This window comes from Montipora capricornis, chromosome 14 (genome assembly GCF_036669925.1).
Source record: "Montipora capricornis isolate CH-2021 chromosome 14, ASM3666992v2, whole genome shotgun sequence".
In the NCBI taxonomy this organism is placed as follows: Eukaryota; Metazoa; Cnidaria; class Anthozoa; order Scleractinia; family Acroporidae; genus Montipora; species Montipora capricornis.
Genome location: NC_090896.1, coordinates 13,678,707 through 13,698,706, shown reverse-complemented (window position 1 = coordinate 13,698,706; position 20,000 = coordinate 13,678,707). Strand labels below are relative to the sequence as shown.

The following is a 20,000-nucleotide window of genomic DNA, read 5'->3' as shown; positions in this document are numbered from 1 at the left end:
ATTGCATCCTCACTAATCAAACTGGACCCCTTTTCTGCTAATTGGGATAGTTGTACCTTTCTAATTACAGTATGACTGGCTAATCAGGCAAGTCTTGGTCTGCGGTCTGAATCTGCAATCTGCAATCTGCAATCTACATGTCTCACACAGATTTACATTAAGGATTTTATCACCTTAAATTCCTCCCTCAGAAGGAATTGGACTTGTACTTCACCTCGCCCTCTTTCAGCTAAGTGCTTGGTGCAATGCGCAATACCTGAGCTCAGTATTGTAACAGAGAAACGTTATCTGCCCACTGGCTGTTTCTGTCCTTCACTCAATCAATGACCTTTGCCATTAATTTTCTTAGAAATATCACATTTGGTACATACCTCTAAATCCTTTTTCCGGCCTGAATAACCAACAATGCTACCAATATCAAGTGGAAAACACATCAGTCTTTCCCCTGACAGATTGTGAAGATAAAGAAAGTTCTGCCAAAAGATAAAAAACTCTGTTTATTGCTAATCACATCTCAAGGGACCTTGAGCAAATACAATAGGGAGTCTAACTAATGTAAATGATGCCATTCCTGATATCAAATAATAATAATGGAACTTGTATAGCCCTCATATCAAAAATTGATATAACACAGTAAAGGCAGTACCATAAACTTGATAAGTCATCTACAACATGTTTAACAAAGTCACCACTTTCCTAGTCACTGAATAGCAGCTCACATTAATTTTATATCCAGAAAGGAACTAATAATCAAGGGCAAATCGAAAGAACGTCTTGTAAACATATAAATTTCATCTGAGCTTTAGTGGAACAAATAAAGTACCTTTCAAATTTTACTTTATTGAAGAAACTTTGATTTCATTGCGACAATTAAACCACTTGAGAATACAGGAAAAACACCTTTTCCTTCCATACTTTCTGCTCCGATTGGCAGATAGGAATGCAATGTCTACAGTGGCAAAGGAATCTTTTTTTTTTTAATGTGAACAGCTGTTTATAAGGAGAGCGTTGCATTACTACATTAAAAATGGCTGTGAGACTTACGACAACACCACCTTATATTAAGAAAAAATAGTTTTCAAAGGTGTTTAAAAAGGCAAGATCTCAATCTAGCCGTCTGGACATTCATAATATAAAGCGAGAAAATAGTGTCCTATGTGCACACCTCCTCCCCCCAAAACAAAGAATTATAGGCTATTACATGTAGTACGATGGCAAGGCGAGGAAATGTTTCAAAATGTGTAGCAAACATGGATACCATGAAAAGCTATATTCTTAACTCATTAGCTTTGGCTGTTCCCAACTAGGTATGTGGCACACTGTAAATGATTCATACCTTGACATCATGAAGATAACAGAGAACCAGCAAAGTCTGCTTCACGCAGGCAGCCCATTCTAACACATCTCTCTTGTCTTCCTCAACTAAGGTCATCCAGTGTTCCTTTATTATTTTGTGGAACAGAGAAATGTAGAATTAATTTAGTGATTTCTTTAACATGAAAAGTGCAGGACTCTTCATATGTACATTTCGTGTTACTGTAACACAAAGGGACACATATACATGTGTACCGCTGGTACTTTGTTCTCAACTTTGAAATTCAAGTTTATTGTCAATATCTTGTTCACGGAGGGCTAATTCTGAAGCCTGAAGAGATGTAATCACTCTCAATTAAGTATGTCACAATTTCTTTCTTGTTACACACAATATAAACTTTACACCACAAAGTAACAACCACTTGGTCACATAATTATCCCACAAAAGAAAAACTCTGCTTCTTTTTGATACTCATGATGATTGCATTGTGTGATATAAATAACTTGCACTTTCACATCTTACCTTTGCAGGTTTCAAGAAGTCAATATTGATCAACTTGTACAATGGAGCACACAAGTTGGTTTTGAAAGTAAAAATCGTGCCTTCATTGGTTATATACTAGAAAAAAAAAAGAACATTTAAGTTTATATTATAGCCTGCACATAGAAGGCCTGCATATTGCAAGCACCTTGCATGACTGTACAAATTCACATCACAACAGCTCAAAAACACAATTTCACTTTTGAATTTAATAACGAAATCTTTCTTTCTTCATCCAAACTACACATACAGTACCGCTTAAAACTATTGACCCTGACAGGACGCCATGACAGGACCCCATGACAGGACGCTTTTTTGCCTTTTTTGACTTTTTTGGTCAGGCTCTAAAGTTGTTGTAACAGTTGCAAGGCTTACGTCAGTAAACCTTGGTACTAAAAATATGGCAGGAGAATTGACTGAGTCTCTCACAGCACTTGCATTTTAGTTGATGCACAACTTTCTCTTTCAAACGGTAAAATTACTGAGTGACTGCCCTGCCCACTTCAGTTAAACATTTTGAAGAAGTTCCTTTCCCACGGTGTGAAGAGTAGCCACCTTTGCCATCAAGGAAAAACCACAACAATGGAAAGATACCTTTTCAAATTCATGAGTCCCGGGGGGAAATGGATAAAATTGCTCTTGTGCAGCAAAGAGGTTGGTTTTTGTTACTTCAAGTGCAAGAAAGGTTCCCTGCCCTAAAAAGCACCGTCGAACACAACATTTATCAAGAATTTGAACTACAGTGTTTACAAGCGAAAGTGGGGCGGGGCAGTGACTAAGCAAAGGTGGCCCAAACTCTGTGTTGTGTTTTGAATTTAGAGAACTTGTATGGTGAGTTTTAGTTGATACAAATCAGAAGGCTAATAGTAAAAGAAATGAGCACTAATGATGCACTACTTGTCTGTTGTCTCTTTGTGATCGTGGTTTGGCAATTTGTGTTTTGAGTTTAGTGAACTTACGTCCCGAGTCTTAGTCTATACAAATGAAATGGTGCTTAATAAAAAAAATATGCACTAATGTTGCACTTACTTGTCTGTTGTCTCTGTGATCGTTCTTTGGTAATTTGTTGCCATTCTGTCCTCTATTTCAAGAGCCGTCCTCAACCAAAGACCTATCTCTAAAAGTGAGAGACGCTAGGAAAAGCTCACCAGTCGATTGGCCAAGCAAACTGAGAAATTGAGTCAAAAAATGTTGCCAAAATCCTTCAATCTGCCTCAAATCCGGCCAACGATATGTTGGAAGATTCGATCAAACATTCAAGGAAATAGTGTCGCTATCCACTCTGCGAAGGAAAATTCGCCACAAAATTTCAACTTCGCCATCTGTCAACATTCTTGTGACAATCAGTTGTGCACTCTTTTCAGGTGGTGACAAGTCAGCCCTCCCTTTACAGTACAAATCTTTCGCTCCACCGCTTACTGGACTTGAGGAGCGTCAGGTTCCATCCAAGGAATTTTGTCAAGTCCGGGGAGGGGTGGAGGGAAAGATTTGTACTAAGGGAACAGTCACTTGTCACCAACTGACCGTTTCGGTGCACGGGTGATCGTTACAAGAATGTTGACAGATAGCGAAGTTGAAATTTTGCGGCAAATTGTTCTTCACAGATTGGATAGAGAGACTATTTCCCTGAATAGATGCTTGATAGAATCTTCGCAAATGTCGCTGGCCGAATTTGAGGTGGATTGAAGGATTTTGGCTACATTCTTTGGCTCGATTTCTTGGTTCGCTGGGCCGATCGACTGGTGAGTGTTTCCTACCTTCTCTCTCTCTTAGAAATAGGTCTTCGGTTAAGGATATCTCGCAAAATAGAGGACACAATGGCACCAAATTACCAAAAAACGATCACAGAGACAACAGACAATCAAGTGCAACATTAGGTGCTTATTTTTTTATTAAGCCATTTAATTTGTATCAACTAAAACTCACCACGCAAGTTCTCTAAATTCAAAACACAACACAGAGCTTGGGCCACCTGTGGACTCAATAATGCGGGTCCATTCCACAGATTGGTGATTTTCGTAGTAAAATTTGCCAGGGAACCAAAGCTGCAAAGAGTTTTACTGGACTAGAGACAGCAGCTGGTATCTTTGAGCAGTTCAAAAATTTGAGTGCCCTAGAAAACACAAGACTATCAACTTTTTGCTGATCCTTATTATAAATAAAGGGGTTTGGGGGATACTAGACACTTGTCGACTTTCACCCCTGTTGACACATGTCACGCTACAGCAAGAAAAACGCAATATGACCAATGGATATTCAGTGGAAGTTAACCACCAATTTTTACTGCAATTGCAATGCACATTGCAGCCAACAAGGGAATTAATATGAGTAAAAATTTTGTAATTAATTATATCTATAGAGAAATTATGAAAATTTGCAATGAAACATCTCTGTATATTTTTGAAAATATTTTGATTTGTAATATAACAGATCCAAATTTCGTCGTTAAATAACCTCGAATAATTATTCGCTTTGTACATATATGCATATAAGAGAATCAGTGACCTCGCGATTAATTAACTGCGAAATGTTCGTCTGAAAATATGAAGGAATTGGTGATTTCACGATTAATTAACTGCGAAATACTCGTCTTAACATATGAAGGAATCAGTGACTTCGCGATTAATTAACTGCGAAATGTTCGTCTGAATATATGACAGAATCAGTGATTTCGCAATATAATTAACTGCGAAATGTTCGTCTGAATATATGAAGGAATCGGTGATTTCGCAATACAATTAACTGCTAAATGTTCGTCTGAATATATGAAGGAATCGGTGATTTCGCGATTAATTAACTGCGAAATGTTCGTCTGAATATATTAGGGAATCAGTGATTTCACGATTAATTAACTGCGAAATGTTCGTCTGAATATATATGAAGGAATCAGTGACTTCGCGATTAATTAACTGCGAAATGTTCGTCTGAATATATATGAAGGAATCAGTGACTTCGCGATTAATTAACTGTGAAATGTTCGTCTGAATATATTAGGGAATCAGTGACTTCGCGATTAATTAACTGCGAAATATTCGTCTGAATATATGAAGGATAATGGGGCACTGTACCAAAAGAGTTAAATCATGGGAGTGACAACTCTAACAAACGTCGTTTGAGCAACACCATGTGGAACTTCGAGTCCTCCCGGCAATTTTGAAGATCCTTCCGAGTGTTTTGGTGACATTCTTGTAAAATGTCAAAACTTTGCTCTTTTTTTCTGCAGTATCCCAGAACTATGTCATATTTCCCATCAAAAAACCCAAGTCTTCTCGATTCTTTTGTTTTTTTCCCGAAACAGGCCTTGTTAGAGTTGTCACCCCCTATTGTAACCTCCTTTTTTAGTTCATCAATTTGTCAAATTTTGCTCAAACGATAGGCTGACTCACCTTAGCGTAGAGATACCAAGGCTCTGCCGGCACTGTTATTGCAACTGCTACATGTCGTATTTACTTTTTCAAACAAGCTTTAACATTGTTTGTTCCCTTATCGCTAATGGTATCCCTAAGTTCTCTCTCTAAAGTACTTCACCCTTGCACACACTAAGATTAACATTAACTGAGTAGAAGCTTGATCGTCCACGTAAATTAGATACTAAATCTGCAGCCTTTTTGGATTTACCAATCGTGGAAATACCGAGAATTCTAGACATATTGTATAAGCATACCAACGCGACAACTCAAACGAATAGTGAACTTCAAACGAAAACTTTGTAAGAATAGCTTAATTACAACTCATGGAGGTTGCAGCCGAGGTGAGCAGAAATTCTCAAACATCCTACAGTGAGAAATAGGAAAAACATGAACATTTCGCATTCAGAATTAATCGCGAAGTCACTGATGCCCTCATATATTCAGACGAATATTTTGCATTTAATTAATGGCGAAGTCACTGATGCCCTTATATATTGAGACGAATATTTTGCAGTTAATTAATTGCGAAGTACCTGATTTCCTAATAGACCTTATATATGTAGACGAACATTTCGCGGTTAATAAATCGCTAAATCATTGATTTTCTTATATGTGAAGATGTGCATTTCGCAGTTAATTAATCGCGAAGTCACTGTTGCCCTCATATATTTAGACGAAAATTTCGCATTTAATTAATCGCGAAATCACTGATGCCCTCACATATTCAGACGAATATTTAATTTTGCAGTTAATTAATCGTGAAGTCACTGATTTCCTTATATATGTAGACGAACATTTCGCAGTTAATTAATCGCGAAATCATTGATTTCCTTGTATGTGAAGATTTACATTTCGCAGTTAATTAATCGCGAAGTCACTGTTGCCCTCGTATATTCAGACGAACATTTCGCAGTTAATTAATCGCGAAGTCACTGATGCCCTTGTATATTCAGACGAATATTTTGCAGTTAATTAATTGCGAAGTCACTGATGCCCTTGTATATTCAGACGAATATTTTGCAGTTAATTAATCGCGAAGTCACTGATTTCCTTATATATGTAGACGAACATTTCGCAGTTAATTAATCGCGAAGTCATTGATTCCTTCATATATTCAGACGAACATTTCGCAGTTAATTAATCGCGAAGTCACTGATACCCTTGTATATTGAGACGAACATTTTGCAGTGAATTAATCATGAAGTCCCTGATTTCCTTATATATGTAGAAGAACATTTCGCAGTTAATTAATCGCGAAGTCATTGATTGCCTCATATATGAAGATGTACATTTCGCATTTAATTAATTGCGAAGTCACTGATTCATATATATATGTAGACGAACATTTCGCAGTTAACTAACTGAAAAGTCTTTCGCTTCTGTAATCTATGTAGAGAGGCATTTTTGCTAAATTTCATTTGTCTCTACAGAGTGACATACATGCAAACTTTGCAATTGTAAAATCTCTCAGCCAACAACGATCTTTCATAACTGATAAAACAACAACTATGTCAATACGCGCACGTGAATGGTCTTATATATGCATAGTAGTTGCATTTTACTGGTATATATTTTGGTTCATGAAATGATAAACACAATGTGACTTTTGCCAATGGAATAGCGTGGTTTGATCAAACTATTTTTGTTCTCAATAACACTAATACCCTGTTTGTCAGCAATCAACTACTGTAGTTGTGTTTCTACAATGTATGTGGAAGCATTGTTAATTGGGTAATTGTGAAGAAGAGCTCCCCAAAAAACCTGTCGGCCGACAGTCTACCGACAGCTAACCAACAGGTTACCAACAGCTTAATTTGTGCCGACAGGTTTTTTGTGCCAACAGGTTTTTTGGGGAGCTCTTCTCCACAATTACCATTAATTGTTGCATCAAGGTCTTAATTTTGACACAAGAAAGTGGAAGGTGTTAGAATCCGATAAATGTATCATACAAAATGTGTATTGGAAGTCAATTTGTGCAATCAAATGACACACAAGGGAAATAAGAACACAATGAATGCTAATTTCCATTCCACGGGAATTTCGAAAAATTTAGGCTGAAATTCTATCGAACAGGACAACCTTTTGTGCTGGAAAAGATTTCCGAAAATATCTCTTTTATTTTCTTAGAAAGGTCATAAAATTAGCAAACTACATGTACCTGTATTCTTGATTTAAAAAAATGGCATGAAAATGCAAGCAAATCGAAACTGATCAATGTAACTTATCAATAACCCACAATCGTTGTGAATGTTCCCGAATGATGGTTCAGTATATGACAACTGTACTCCAACTAATGACCCAGTCTCAAAAAATACTAAGAAGTGTTTAAAAGCTTGCCCATATTTGAATAAAAATGGAGTTATTTCACTACACTGTAGGCAAGGCACAACTTACACCATTGTTTAATTCTTTCATCCATTTTCTGGGAAAAAAAACGCTTTGGAATTGGGGTAAAAATTAACAGCATTTGAATATCCTTGCATGTTGGTATTTTTAGTTTGTTCAAAAATACTGCTCTTTCCCTCAGTTGTTAATTCCAGGGCAAACTAACCACGGCAAAACCATACATGTACCTCCGTTTTCCTGCGTGGAAAAAACTGCTCGACTGAGGTGATGTTCGTTCACTCCCTGTGGCATTAATGGGGTGTTGCCTCGTCCCGAGGGGAGCGGAGTTTCAGCCGGTACTATACAACCTAATATTTATTGTACTATGTTGAAATTTCAATTGTGGCACTCAGCTGTTTAAACACTTTTAGAGTTGAAGTAATCAATATACATTTCTATTGCTACTATGCACTTATTTTAATTCAGAGTACTTCAAGATTTCCAAATATTCTTTCAACAAGTACATGTACTACCACAGTAAAGCTCTATTCAATGTATCTCAGCAGGAAAGAATTAAGAAACTATCTATTAATCGACACATAACACAGATAGAACATTCATTACACAAGAAACTTTATAGACAACAGTTACCATTCAGTGGAGAAAACAACAACAACAACATTAGTCAGTGGAATTACCTCATATTCAGCATCAAAATTATCCACCACCTTTTCATAAGAAAGCCCATCTAAAACATCAATGCAACAATAATTAAAACGATAATTACGACTACTTTAAAGCAGTTAAATTTTAAGGGGAAGTGCATGTAGCTGAGTAGTCAGAGCACAGCTATTAGTGCAATCTGGAGTTCCTGAGTGCAAGTTCTGCTCTGACCAATAGTTGTTCTAAACAGAAGATGCCAACTGGTTTGCTTCCCGCCAGTAGGGATCCTAAGAAACTTGTCTTTATTTGCATCTATAGTTTCAATGGCCCTGAAAACCTGCTAAAGGAAGAGGTGGATTTTGCAATAATAATCTTTTTCATTGTTTATATTTATATTTTGATTATGACAATGCCATGGCTCATAATTGACCCAAAGCTCTTCTCCATAATTTTCTTAAAGATCAATTGCATGGGGAAGCCATTGAAAAAGATAAGGAGAGTGGTGGAGCGAGAGTATCCAGGAGGTTTTAAGAGACAAGATTTAGTCGGCTACAAAGAGGAGGGATGAATCTGGTTCAAATAAAGACATGGATTGCCCGCTACCATCAGGCAAAGAAAAGAGCGAAAAGGGATAGGCAGTGAAAACCTCTACTTGGGCAGAATTGCTTCAGGAACGAAGAATTGTATTGAATAGCAAAGACCAACAAAACTGAAAAAGAAACAGGCTACAAACCACTTGTCACACATCTGACAGATTAATGACAAAGAAGGCAACCAACCAATACGAGAGGACATTTTAAAGAATGAAAAACATTGTGGGGAATTAAACCACAGGGTAATCTATGAAGATGGTGTTCCTAATGATTGTGTTGTTAATAATATTGAAAGGATTGAATTGGAGAAGGCACTGAAGAAGATGACAGATGAAAACAAAGTGGGACAAGATAACATTTTGGTGGAAGTATGGCAGTGTTTGTGAGATGTACAAATAGATATGCCGTGGGACCTAGTGCAGAAAGTCTTTGCACAGGAGGAGATACATGAAGAGTGGGAGGATAGTACTGCCATACCCATCTACAAAGAGAAAGTGGACTTCCAGGACTGTAGTAATTACAGAGGATAAGGCCCACGCCGCAAGTACTGAAGATATGGGAAAAAGTCAATGAGGCAAGAATAAAAAGTACAACAGTTTGAAAAACTGGTGAAACAGTCTCATTAAAAAACACCTTTTGTAGCTTCCAATACCTGACTGATCCAGAATTCCAACCTTTTCCACCTCCCCCTCCCTCTCCCCCTTTCACTGTCGACTAGTTTTTTGTTTTGTTTATTTCTGCATTGCTAGCAAAATTGATAATGCAGTAGGACTTTTCACAGGCTCTTACATGAAGTGTAATTTGTAGCTTGTGACCGGGTAACTTCATAATGCCCCAAGAAGGTGGAGTGTCTTCATTCATTCTACAAACCGTTGCCTGATTCCTATAATTTTGCCATACTTCCTCTGGGTGGGCAGAAAACGAAGACCTGGAAAATGAACACCAAAGACCTGGAAAACTGAAACCCCAGAAAAAATAACATACCAAACAGCAAATAACAAAACACATCATTCATGTTATTTAAAATGATAAATAAGCTATCTCTTGTGAATTACGGTAGGGTCTTCGTTTTCCACACACCCAGGTTGGTATGTGGAAAACAAAGACCAAAGACAAAGACCTCCACAAAAATATACAATGATGAATGGAGAGTAGCGAAACACAACATCCCTAATGTTTTCTGTGGCCGACGAGTCATTTCAGGCAAATTCCTGCAGAGCCTTCATTTTCCACTACAAAGAAGACCTTGCAGTAATTTTGTGGGAGGCGTGGTGGCCTCATGGTTAGTTAGTTTGATTCGGGTCTGGCCGGGGAAATTGTGTTGTGTTCTTGGGCAAGACACTTTACTCTCACGGTGCCTCTGTCCACCCAGGTGTATAAATGGGTACCGGCTAGTTTAATGCTGGGGGTAACCCTGCAATGGACTGGCATCCCATCCAGGGGAGAGTAGAAATACTCCAAGTCGCTTCATGCTACAGAAACCAGAGTTAAGCGCCGGCCTGATGGGCCTTCTAGGCTCGTAGCAGACTTTACCTATCTACCTGCAGTAATTTTCCTGAAATGACTTGTCTGCCACAGAAAACACTGGGGATGTTGTGTTTGGCTACTCTCCATTGCTCATTTTATATTTTTGTGGGGTCTTCGTTTTCATCTATGACCCTACCGTAATTCACGAGAGAAAGCTCATCGATTGTTTTAAAGAAAATGAATGATGTCTTTTGTTATTTGCTGTTTGGTATGTTATTTTTTCTAGGGGTCTTCGTTTTCCAGGTCTTCGTTTTCCGCACACCCTACTTAATTCTTCTGCGAATATACAACATACAGTAGAGACAAACGTATCAGCCAATTTGCACCACAACATTTGTTTTTTCACCACTGTAGGTATTTGTATTCTAATAAGGTGTAGAGTGCAGAAAAGAATGTGTTTCAATTGTGGAATTAGAAGCTTATGGTTTGTGATGTAAAGGAAATTTTGCATTTTTGATTGCTGAAAACAGGATGGTTTGTAGCTTAAAAATCAGTCCCGAAACTAAGGTGTTGGTGCGATTTTTACATCTCAAAGGTGTAACATTTCCAGTGCATTGGTTTACCGTTCTCTGAAAGGGACAAATCCTCTGAAGAATGGCTCTTAGGGGAGGCCCAAATAATAACTGTGTGACTTCAATGCATTTCAGGGGAAACTACAAAAACTGTGCAAGGAAGGACGCAATTAATATTTTCTCTTCAACACATACACCAGACAAAATGACAACAGTCTTACCACCTCAACTGTTTCCACAGCAACAATACTGTGCATAAGAGACACTTCTGAAACTACCGCACACATACTACAATCTTACAACATATGCGTCGCAAAGATGACCCCAAGACAAGGAGCAGTATGCAAGATCACATGCTGGGATTGCCAGGCCACTTACATTGGTGAAACCAGCAGGAACCTTAACACACGACTTACAGAATACAAACGAGCCACTAAGAATGGCGATTTCAAAAACAATGTTGCCGAAACACCATCCAAAAACAAAACACGCTATCGACTGGGACTCTGCTATGTGGGTAACCTACCGTACAAACTATTACCAGTGCCTTACACTTGAAAGCTCTAGGTATACAAACAACATTACCTCTACCTGCAGAAATTGCACCGTTTCATCTACCAATAAGTGTGTTTTCAACCTAACTCACAGAAAGCACGCAAACCCCCCCAAAATCCAGTTTATCGCTGGCCATTTTCCATTCACAGCAGATCAGAGAATTAGGCCTTTTTTTCGAAACGCCATATTAAATGCCAAGGATGTACGCCTTCCCATACCAATGAATATGCAAAGTGACCATTTACTTTAGAATGAAAACCAACTCAGACTGAAAAATTAGTAAGACTATAGTTTAAAAAAAATTTACACCTTTTCTAGCTTTCCATACCGGTGGGATCTAGAATTCCAAGAGAGCGGGTAGGTCGACGAACATCTATAAGTGCAGATAAGTAATCCAGTGCTAGACCATTCAAGGACTTGTATACCGTTAACAAAATCTTAAATTTAATTCTACACTCGATGGGTAACCAGTGTAGATTACGTAGTGCATCAGATATATGTTCATATTTCTTAATTCCTGTAATCAGTCGTGCAGCAGAGTTCATTGTTCTCTGTAATTTGTCCAGGTCAGAACGGGTAGCTTCATATACGTGTAGCAGACTGTTGGCGTAGTCTAAGCAAGATAACACTAGTGCATGGACCAGTTTAGACTTTCTTGAGGGACATACTTTCTTCTACGACCAATGGATTTTATAGATAGCAAAATTTTCTTAGAAGTGTCATTGATATGGAGTGTCATGTTCATATGTTTTTCTAGAATCACTCCAAGCTCTCGTACTTGTTCAGATGGTTTTATGGTAATATCACCAGATATCAGGAACTGGAGAGGAGGACTATGATTTTTGATGAAGCGTGAAGTAAGATGCATTACTTCAGTCTTCGTTGGGTTACATAGAAGAAAGTTGTCTGTATTCCATTTGATGATATCTTCTACTTCACCGATGACAACTTTTTGGGAGCCATTAGTAAGATACGATTGAAACCATTGTAGTACACTTCCAGTAAAACCAAAATAGGACTTCAGACGAGACAGCAGAATTTGATGATCAAGAGTGTCAAACGCCGCCAAGAGGTCGAGTAAAACAAGTATCACATCAGAGTAGTCATCAATAGCTCTTAAGATATCATTAGTGACTTTAATCATAGCCGTTTCAGTGGAGTGGTACTGACAGTAAGCTGATTGTAGTGTAGGGAACAGCTTAGCATCTCGTAGGTAAGCATGTACTTGGCTTGCAACGATTTTTTCAATCACTTTGCTTACGAAGGCTATATTAGCTATAGGTCGATAGTTTGATTTTAATTTTTTGTCCAGATCATTCTTTTTAAGCTTTGGTTTGACCTGTGAGATCTTCGGCTGAGTCGGGAGTGTACCGCTAGACAGAGATGACATTATTATAGATTGTATAGCAGGTAGTAGTAAATTAAGATGGTTCTTAACCACATGAGTCGGTATATGTTCCAGAGAACATGTTTTCGATGGCATGGACCTGATGACTTTCTCAGTTGCATTGCTGTCAGGTAAGTTGAACTCACTGAGTTGAGTTAACGGCAAGATTGCAGACATGGTATCTTTCGTTTGACAAGCTGGATGTAGCTTTTCGATTTGCGTATACCTCGGATCTTGTTGATGAAGTTCATATTAAATTCATTGGCGAGAATTTCTCGGGAGTTATGTGTTGGTAGTATGTTTTTGCTGGTCTTGAACAGGCTGTTAACAATCGATCTTATTTTTGTAATATGATGTTTTGCAGTTCTCTAGCAATCTGTTGTAGCGTTCACATGCCTCGATGTACATCTGTTAGTTAACTGTAAGTTTCGTCTTTCTGAATTTCTGCTCAGCTCTACATTTCTCTCTCTTGGCTTCACGTAGGTCTTCGTTGTACCAAGGGGCCCATGGACGAAGGTTTACCACTCTAGTTTGAACAGGAGCAAGCTTGTCGTCGATGTCCGTTTTAACAGAGAGATCTTGATTAGCTAACAACTCTTTTAGGGTGGCTATAAGTACATCGCTGTTAAGTTGCTTGGTAGATCTGATTGTGAGGGGTATTTTAGAGAGTGGTGGTCGTGGACAGTTCAGTTTACATGTCACTACTTGATGGTCAGAAAAGACGTCATTGAGTATGCGTACATCGGCGACCAAGTTGCTGTTGTGTTGTGTTATAATTAGATCTTATGTATGGCCTTTCCGGTGAGTAGAACCCAATACATGTTGAGATAAATTAGCAGAGTCAAGTATGTCCATTTTAATGGTATTACAGTTTGTGGTGTTATCAAGATGAAAATTGAAGTCACCGGCAATGAGTAGTGGCTGTTCGTGCTGCGACAGTTCCAATAAATCGTGGAATTCAGTAAAGAACATAGATACATGTATTGTTAGTTTATTTTTCTTCGATGGTGGGGGCCTGTAGATAACTATAAGGTGCGTGTTGAGTTTGCCTTACACAACATTTAGTTTGATGCGCTCGAATGATTTGAAAACATTGTCCGAATTCAATGTGATGCTAAGTTGATGCTAAGTTGTTTTGAGTAAAACACACCGACACCACCGCCTTTGCCACTTTCCCTTGGGACATGCACGAATGAATAGGTCTTGAGCGTATTTAAAATTTCGGTAATGCTGCTGTCGTCGGTAGTTTTACCAATCCAACTTTCAGTGATTGCGAGGATTTCCTTTTTATTAGATTGTATAATATCACACACTCTGGCCGCTTTCTTTGCGATTGACTAAGCATTCCTGACGGCAAATCGTAATTTCATTTCTTTTCTTTTTGTCGACAGATTTCAATTTGCTTAAGATTATTTACATTTCTTGAATTTGATGTATAATGAAGATTATTCCATTTTGTATAGTGGGCGTTGTGCGATGATCGTTCACTCGTGTCAACCAAATTGGAGAAACTAGCGCGACGGCTAGTATAGTGTTGAGAATTAACTTTTGTGCGTCGAATTATTCTCACAGGAATAATGTTCTTGTGTTTAACGACATCAGTATTCATGATCGCCGAAGTTGAAGATTCTGCATGGTGACATCTCTGAATATTACTGTAAGCGTTGATAAATAAATCCAGTAGGTCCGGTTGTTGATTAATATATAAGGAATTAACATTTTTGTAGGCAGTAATAAAATAATAAATCCATGTGTTCTGCAGATAGATGCACCATAGGTAGCGAAGAGTTTAATGCCGATTCATGAAGGGTAGTGTTGTTTATCGGTGAATTTAAACTTTGATCACTTGTGTAGTTATTTTGGTGTTTCCCAGCTTGATGTCGATTATATGTAGCGCTGGTTGGTCCTGGGTTGCTATGTATATTGCAGCAAACTGCAAAGTAGGTGGACAAGGTTACATGAGAGTCAAATGGCAGACTGACAACACAAGAGCCGTGCTTAGTTTGTTTGACAATTTCGTGCTTAAGGCAACTTGAATGACGACTGAAAACTTTCAAATTTGTAGAGTGTGGTAGTATATAGTTTCCTGACGAGTTTGGTGATGTTGCAGGACAAGTGGAAGGTATAATATACAAAAATATCCATAGAGCGATGAGAGTACGTCTTCCCACCATAATGCATGCCATAAGAAGAGACCTACTACCCTGCCTTTAGCTTTGTCAGCAGCTATCCTATTATAGTAAGTAGTCACACAGACACTGCTGTAGTGCTATATCAGCTAAACTTTCTTTTACCTCCACTCAATACATGTGCTAGGAACCTCCAGTATGCACATAAGTCTCAAATGCCCAGAATTTATGTAAAACTAAAAGAATGAACAACCGTTTCATATATAGCCACTGCAAATATTACGAGAGCTGATTTGATCCTAGTTTGAAGTATATATGTATATATATCCATTTGGGGTCCTCGTGGAGGTGATATGCTGTTGGCTCAAGGGACCTACTTAACTGACTCGTTACATTAATTAGCCTCGTCTGCCTGTGAATCACATGTTGATTTAGCATTATCGCATAGAAAAACTGGCCCCAAGGGAGTACCACGGAAAATGCCATACATTAAGTGATTAATCATCCATGCTGCCAGCATGGTTGTCCTGATAGTGTAGTGGTCATCACACCCACCTAGTAATCAGAAGTTGTCCAGTGTTTGGTTTCCCTTAACTCTCTATATAGTATTGTTTTAGTTTATAGAGTTAATTGGTCAAAAACATTGATGGCTACTCAGAGTTTCTTGCTTCTCACGAAGCAATCATCAGGCGGCTGTTCAAAAATAACGAACTCAATCTTAAATATTTGAAAATTAGGAACAATGCACCTTGCTTGTGCATGTGACGCAGGTCTGTTATCAGGCAATTATAGTGTTCAGTAGGAATTTTCTGCAATGCCTGTGACTGCATATCAGTTCGTTTCTATTATTCAGTGTTGCCATTTCTGGGTTGCATATTATAGAGTACTTCTCCCATAGGCACAAATTGCATCCCTTGGTTACATTTGAATACGATCTTGCTTGCTTTACATTTTGACATTTTGATATTGAAATCAACTTTCTGATCCAGGCATTACTAAACACAAGAACAGAAGTGCTATTTTTCTACCCCATATGAACCATGGTTCACATGGGGTAGAAAACTAGCATTTCACATTACACTCTAATCAGTTAAGTCTGTTCAAATATAAGTGTTACACGGCTAACGTTTGCAAAAAACGTAATCCTTCCTTGTAAAATAAAAGATAATTTGCAGCTCTAAGGGCACTGCAGCATGTTTGCAGTACAAAGGTTAAAAATATTCCACTCTGCACTTTGAAGCAATCAATACAATGTACCTCGTTGCTGAGCAAGTTGAAAATTTTCAGGGTGCACTCTAAACCAAAGAAAACACTGGAAGAATAACTTACAGTATTTATAAACTTCTCTTCATTTTTTCCTGCTGTAATTAAGATTTTATCGTTGATAGGCAAAGCCTTGATATTAATTTTATACATTATTTTTCATTTTAACTTTAAAACAAAGGAAAACCATGCAAGGGTCTTTTCGCAGTTTGTTTCTGCCTTCAAGGCCACATGCGTAATTGCTGTCGTCATTCGGACTGTCCTGCAATCGACCGGATAGACCGGTTTATCCGGAGCGCAATCTATTACTAAAATATGCTGATGATCTTACACTAAGCGTACCTGTGTCCGCACATCAAGATCACTCTCTCATTGAGGTCAACAGCATTCAACACTGGGCGGTTAGAAACTGTATGAAACTAAATCTCACTAAAGACCTGGGAGATGGTGGTGCATGGTAGAATTTCCAAACCACTGCCACCTATGGTACAGGGTATTGGACGGACAAGTGGTGAAATTGCTTGGCATAATTTTCAGGAGATCCATCGGATTGGGACCTTCATGTTGACATTTGTTACGCAGAGCTAGTAGTCGTGATACATTTACGTGTTTGCAAACATTTTGGATACCCTAAAGAGCAATTGACTAAATTATTTGATCTCTTAATTATGTCCCTGTTTTTATATGGAATTGAGATTTGGGGAGCGGCATATCAGTAAATACCTTGATCGCATTGACAGGTTTTTTAAGCGAGCGTTTAAATTTGGTTACACCAACAACCTGTATGTAATAGCTGAAGTTATCAGAAATCGAGGACTGTAAGCTATGGGGCACTATCACAGATACTCCTTCCACACCCCTTTACCAACTATACCCCCTAAGAAACAGAGATTTTTGCGAAACAGAGGACATGATTTTATTTTACTTCTTAATAGGTGTCTTTTTAATTTTATTTAATTGTACCTGATCTTAAATTAATTGATGAGAAGTGTTGTCATGTATGTAAAGCCACACGTATGTTGTGGCTATCTGATATGGATGAATAAAGACTTTATTATTATATTATTATGCAATGGACCTAAAACCGTTGCATGACAATGCACATGTTTCGGAAAATATCTGTTCAGATGACGATTTGAGATCTAGAATGTTCGGAACATTAATATTTTGTTGTAAAATTTTCTTGAGAAGTTGGTTGGGACGCAGAATCAACTCTGGCTTTGGTAGTTGCATTTACCAAAACTCATCCGCCTATCACAAAGCTTACAGCTGTGAAACAACATTGATCAATTTAGGAGAAGATTGGCACTCGCCTTGGAGGGGGATCAAAAGAACAGGTTGTGAGCATACTATTTCAACACTGACATGTGTCAAAGGGCATTTGACCGTTTACCCACCCACCACTTATACTTCTGAGACCGCTATTGAAAGCATCACGGTTTCAGGAAAGCGCTATTCAAACTTGTAAAAAACAGCAGTATTTAAATGAACGGGAAGGGGGAAAAAAAAAAAAAATATCAAGGAAAGAATCCTCGACCGTCATGTTAATAGTTCAAGCCAATTAAGTGAGTCGTTGCTGTCCTCAGGGGTTCCGCGCTTGGGCCCGTTGTTATAGGCAATGTTTTCCAGAATGACCCCTTATCCTAAATGCCTAACAGCGAAATTGTCTTATCGTTTGCAGATGACCCATTCAAATTTACCATGTAGGAGTAGACCAGGCAGAGCTGTGACCTTTCCAGTTAAAGGATAGTGCAAACTTGGCTACAACGCTGGTATGACTCTAACTTAACTGCGCGGAAAACCTTCAAAAAGTACCAAGTTTGAACTTGGGCTTCACTCAAAATGACAGTAATATTTGCTGATGGGACACGGGGGGGGGGGGGGGTTTTGGGGGTGGATGCCCGAAAATTTAACTAAAGAAAACAATCACACTTTAGGGAGTAGTGTTAGATTCTAAGCTTAAAGTTTCTTCTGGCCATATAATCTCTATCTGCAAAAAAAGCCAGCCAGAGGAATTTGTGTTCTAATGAGACTCCGCAATTTAATTGTTCCAAAAACGTGAATTACCATTATCACGTACTGTCACCTAATGTGTGGCAATTTCTGCAAAGATTACAAGAAAGAGGGACTTAGGGCGGTTTTCTAAGGACAATAATTCTAAAGTATGCAACAATTATTAGAGAAGACAGATCTGCCTACTTACTAAACAGACGCTTACAGGATCTGTGCATCCTTATGTATAAAGGTAAAGCATAAACTGGTGCCCTGTGCTTATATAAATAACATCTTTTAAAGAACACAAATAGTAATAATGTTATTAACAATGTTGAGGCAAGCAGATTTCTCTATACCCAGGTGGTAATGAGACAGTCACCATACAGCAAGCCACGCTATTAGATACTATGGGGCCTAGGCTATGGATAAAAACTACCCAAGCGTACCAGGGACGTTTACAAACCCTAATGTCGTTCAAAGGCAAGATACGCCAACTTAATATAATGTGAACTTTACAGATGTTAGCCTCTGTTCATTTTGAGTTCTGATTATTCTTTACTATTAATCCTGAAAATAGGATAACGGTTGATATTTTACAGTACCCTTTATGTATATAGTTTTAGCTTGGTAAATTTGTCTCCTAATTGGTGTCCCCAAATTAGTACGGGGATTCTTTTCCATGGCTCGATGGCTTTTGACACTCTAAATAAAGTTTCTACCTACTACTACTACTTGCCCTGCCTCTCCCTAGGATTTTCACAACATCTGAAAAATGATATTATTGCCCATTCTTAATGGATTTTTTTACCATAAAGAGGTCACCTAGAATTTTCAGGAGCCTTTTTTGTGCCTGAAATTTTGGAAAAGGTAAGTTTGATCCCTAGACTTTTCGGAGCACTAGACTTTCAGCTAGGAAATCCGAACAGATGATTTTAGGGGATAAAAAAAATATGCCTAAACGTTTACAGAGCCAATTTTGGAATATCGAGAATCCGTGGTCAACTCCTCAAATTTCGAAATTCTTATTATTTTGCTACAATAACACCTATAGTGGATAATTTTCGAAAAGTAGTATCCAAAGATATTCGCCGTGCTGAATGCACCTATCTAATGTGACGCTGCTGGGGTGGTGGGGAGGCAGGGCATAGGCGGAGGATTTGAAATCTAGATCCGTTTTTTGGTTCAAATGCCTGGCCCCCGGGACAGTCATCCCTGGGTCAAAACAGATGCAGAATTCTCAACCCCAGGGCATTATTGTTGGTCACAAAGATGTGCAAATTACCCCGACCCATCTTCCTCCCAAAAAATTCATAGGTAAAAAAACGAACAGCAGAAATAGGGACAGAAATTATACATTTTAATTTTTAAACAGGTAACCAAAAGCAATGACTCCCAAAAGGTGAACATCTGTTACTAATGGAAAATTGGCAAGTACTTCCATACTCCTCTGGAACGTATATTAAAATTTTGAGGACTGGGAACTACTGATACTACTAAACAGGACAGTAAAACAGCAAAATTCTGGTATCATTTTCATGAAACTGTTATGCTACTTTTGGATTTAATTGAATTGCCATCCTTTTATAGCTCAGGCATTATTTATTACAAAATGTATTTCATCACTAGAAAACCAATATTACAGCTAAAAACTAGGTTTCTGAAACGTTTCCGCTTTTAAACTTTAAAACTATGCCCTAAAGGACTGACTAAAAATAGAACCACATACTTTGTGAAGGAAAAAAGAATGTGAACATGTTAATTACTTTAATTGTAAACAGGAACGAAA

At 38.2% G+C, this 20,000-nt stretch overlaps 1 protein-coding gene across 1 annotated transcript in view; it reads right to left on the bottom strand.

Annotated features, from left to right (window-relative positions):
* The window catches only part of LOC138032122 (prolyl endopeptidase-like), a 140,912-nt gene extending 131,218 nt beyond the window's left edge, over positions 1 to 9,694 (bottom strand). Inside the window, exons 1-5 of the mRNA XM_068879718.1 lie at positions 9,636 to 9,694; positions 8,289 to 8,338; positions 1,838 to 1,933; positions 1,337 to 1,441; positions 372 to 473 (exon numbers count right to left, since the gene is read on the bottom strand). Coding sequence (XP_068735819.1) covers positions 372 to 473; positions 1,337 to 1,432 — 198 coding nt within the window. The 5' untranslated portion in view covers positions 1,433 to 1,441; positions 1,838 to 1,933; positions 8,289 to 8,338; positions 9,636 to 9,694. The remainder of the gene's footprint in view (positions 1 to 371; positions 474 to 1,336; positions 1,442 to 1,837; positions 1,934 to 8,288; positions 8,339 to 9,635) is intronic.
* Positions 9,695 to 20,000: the final 10,306 nt, after the last annotated feature.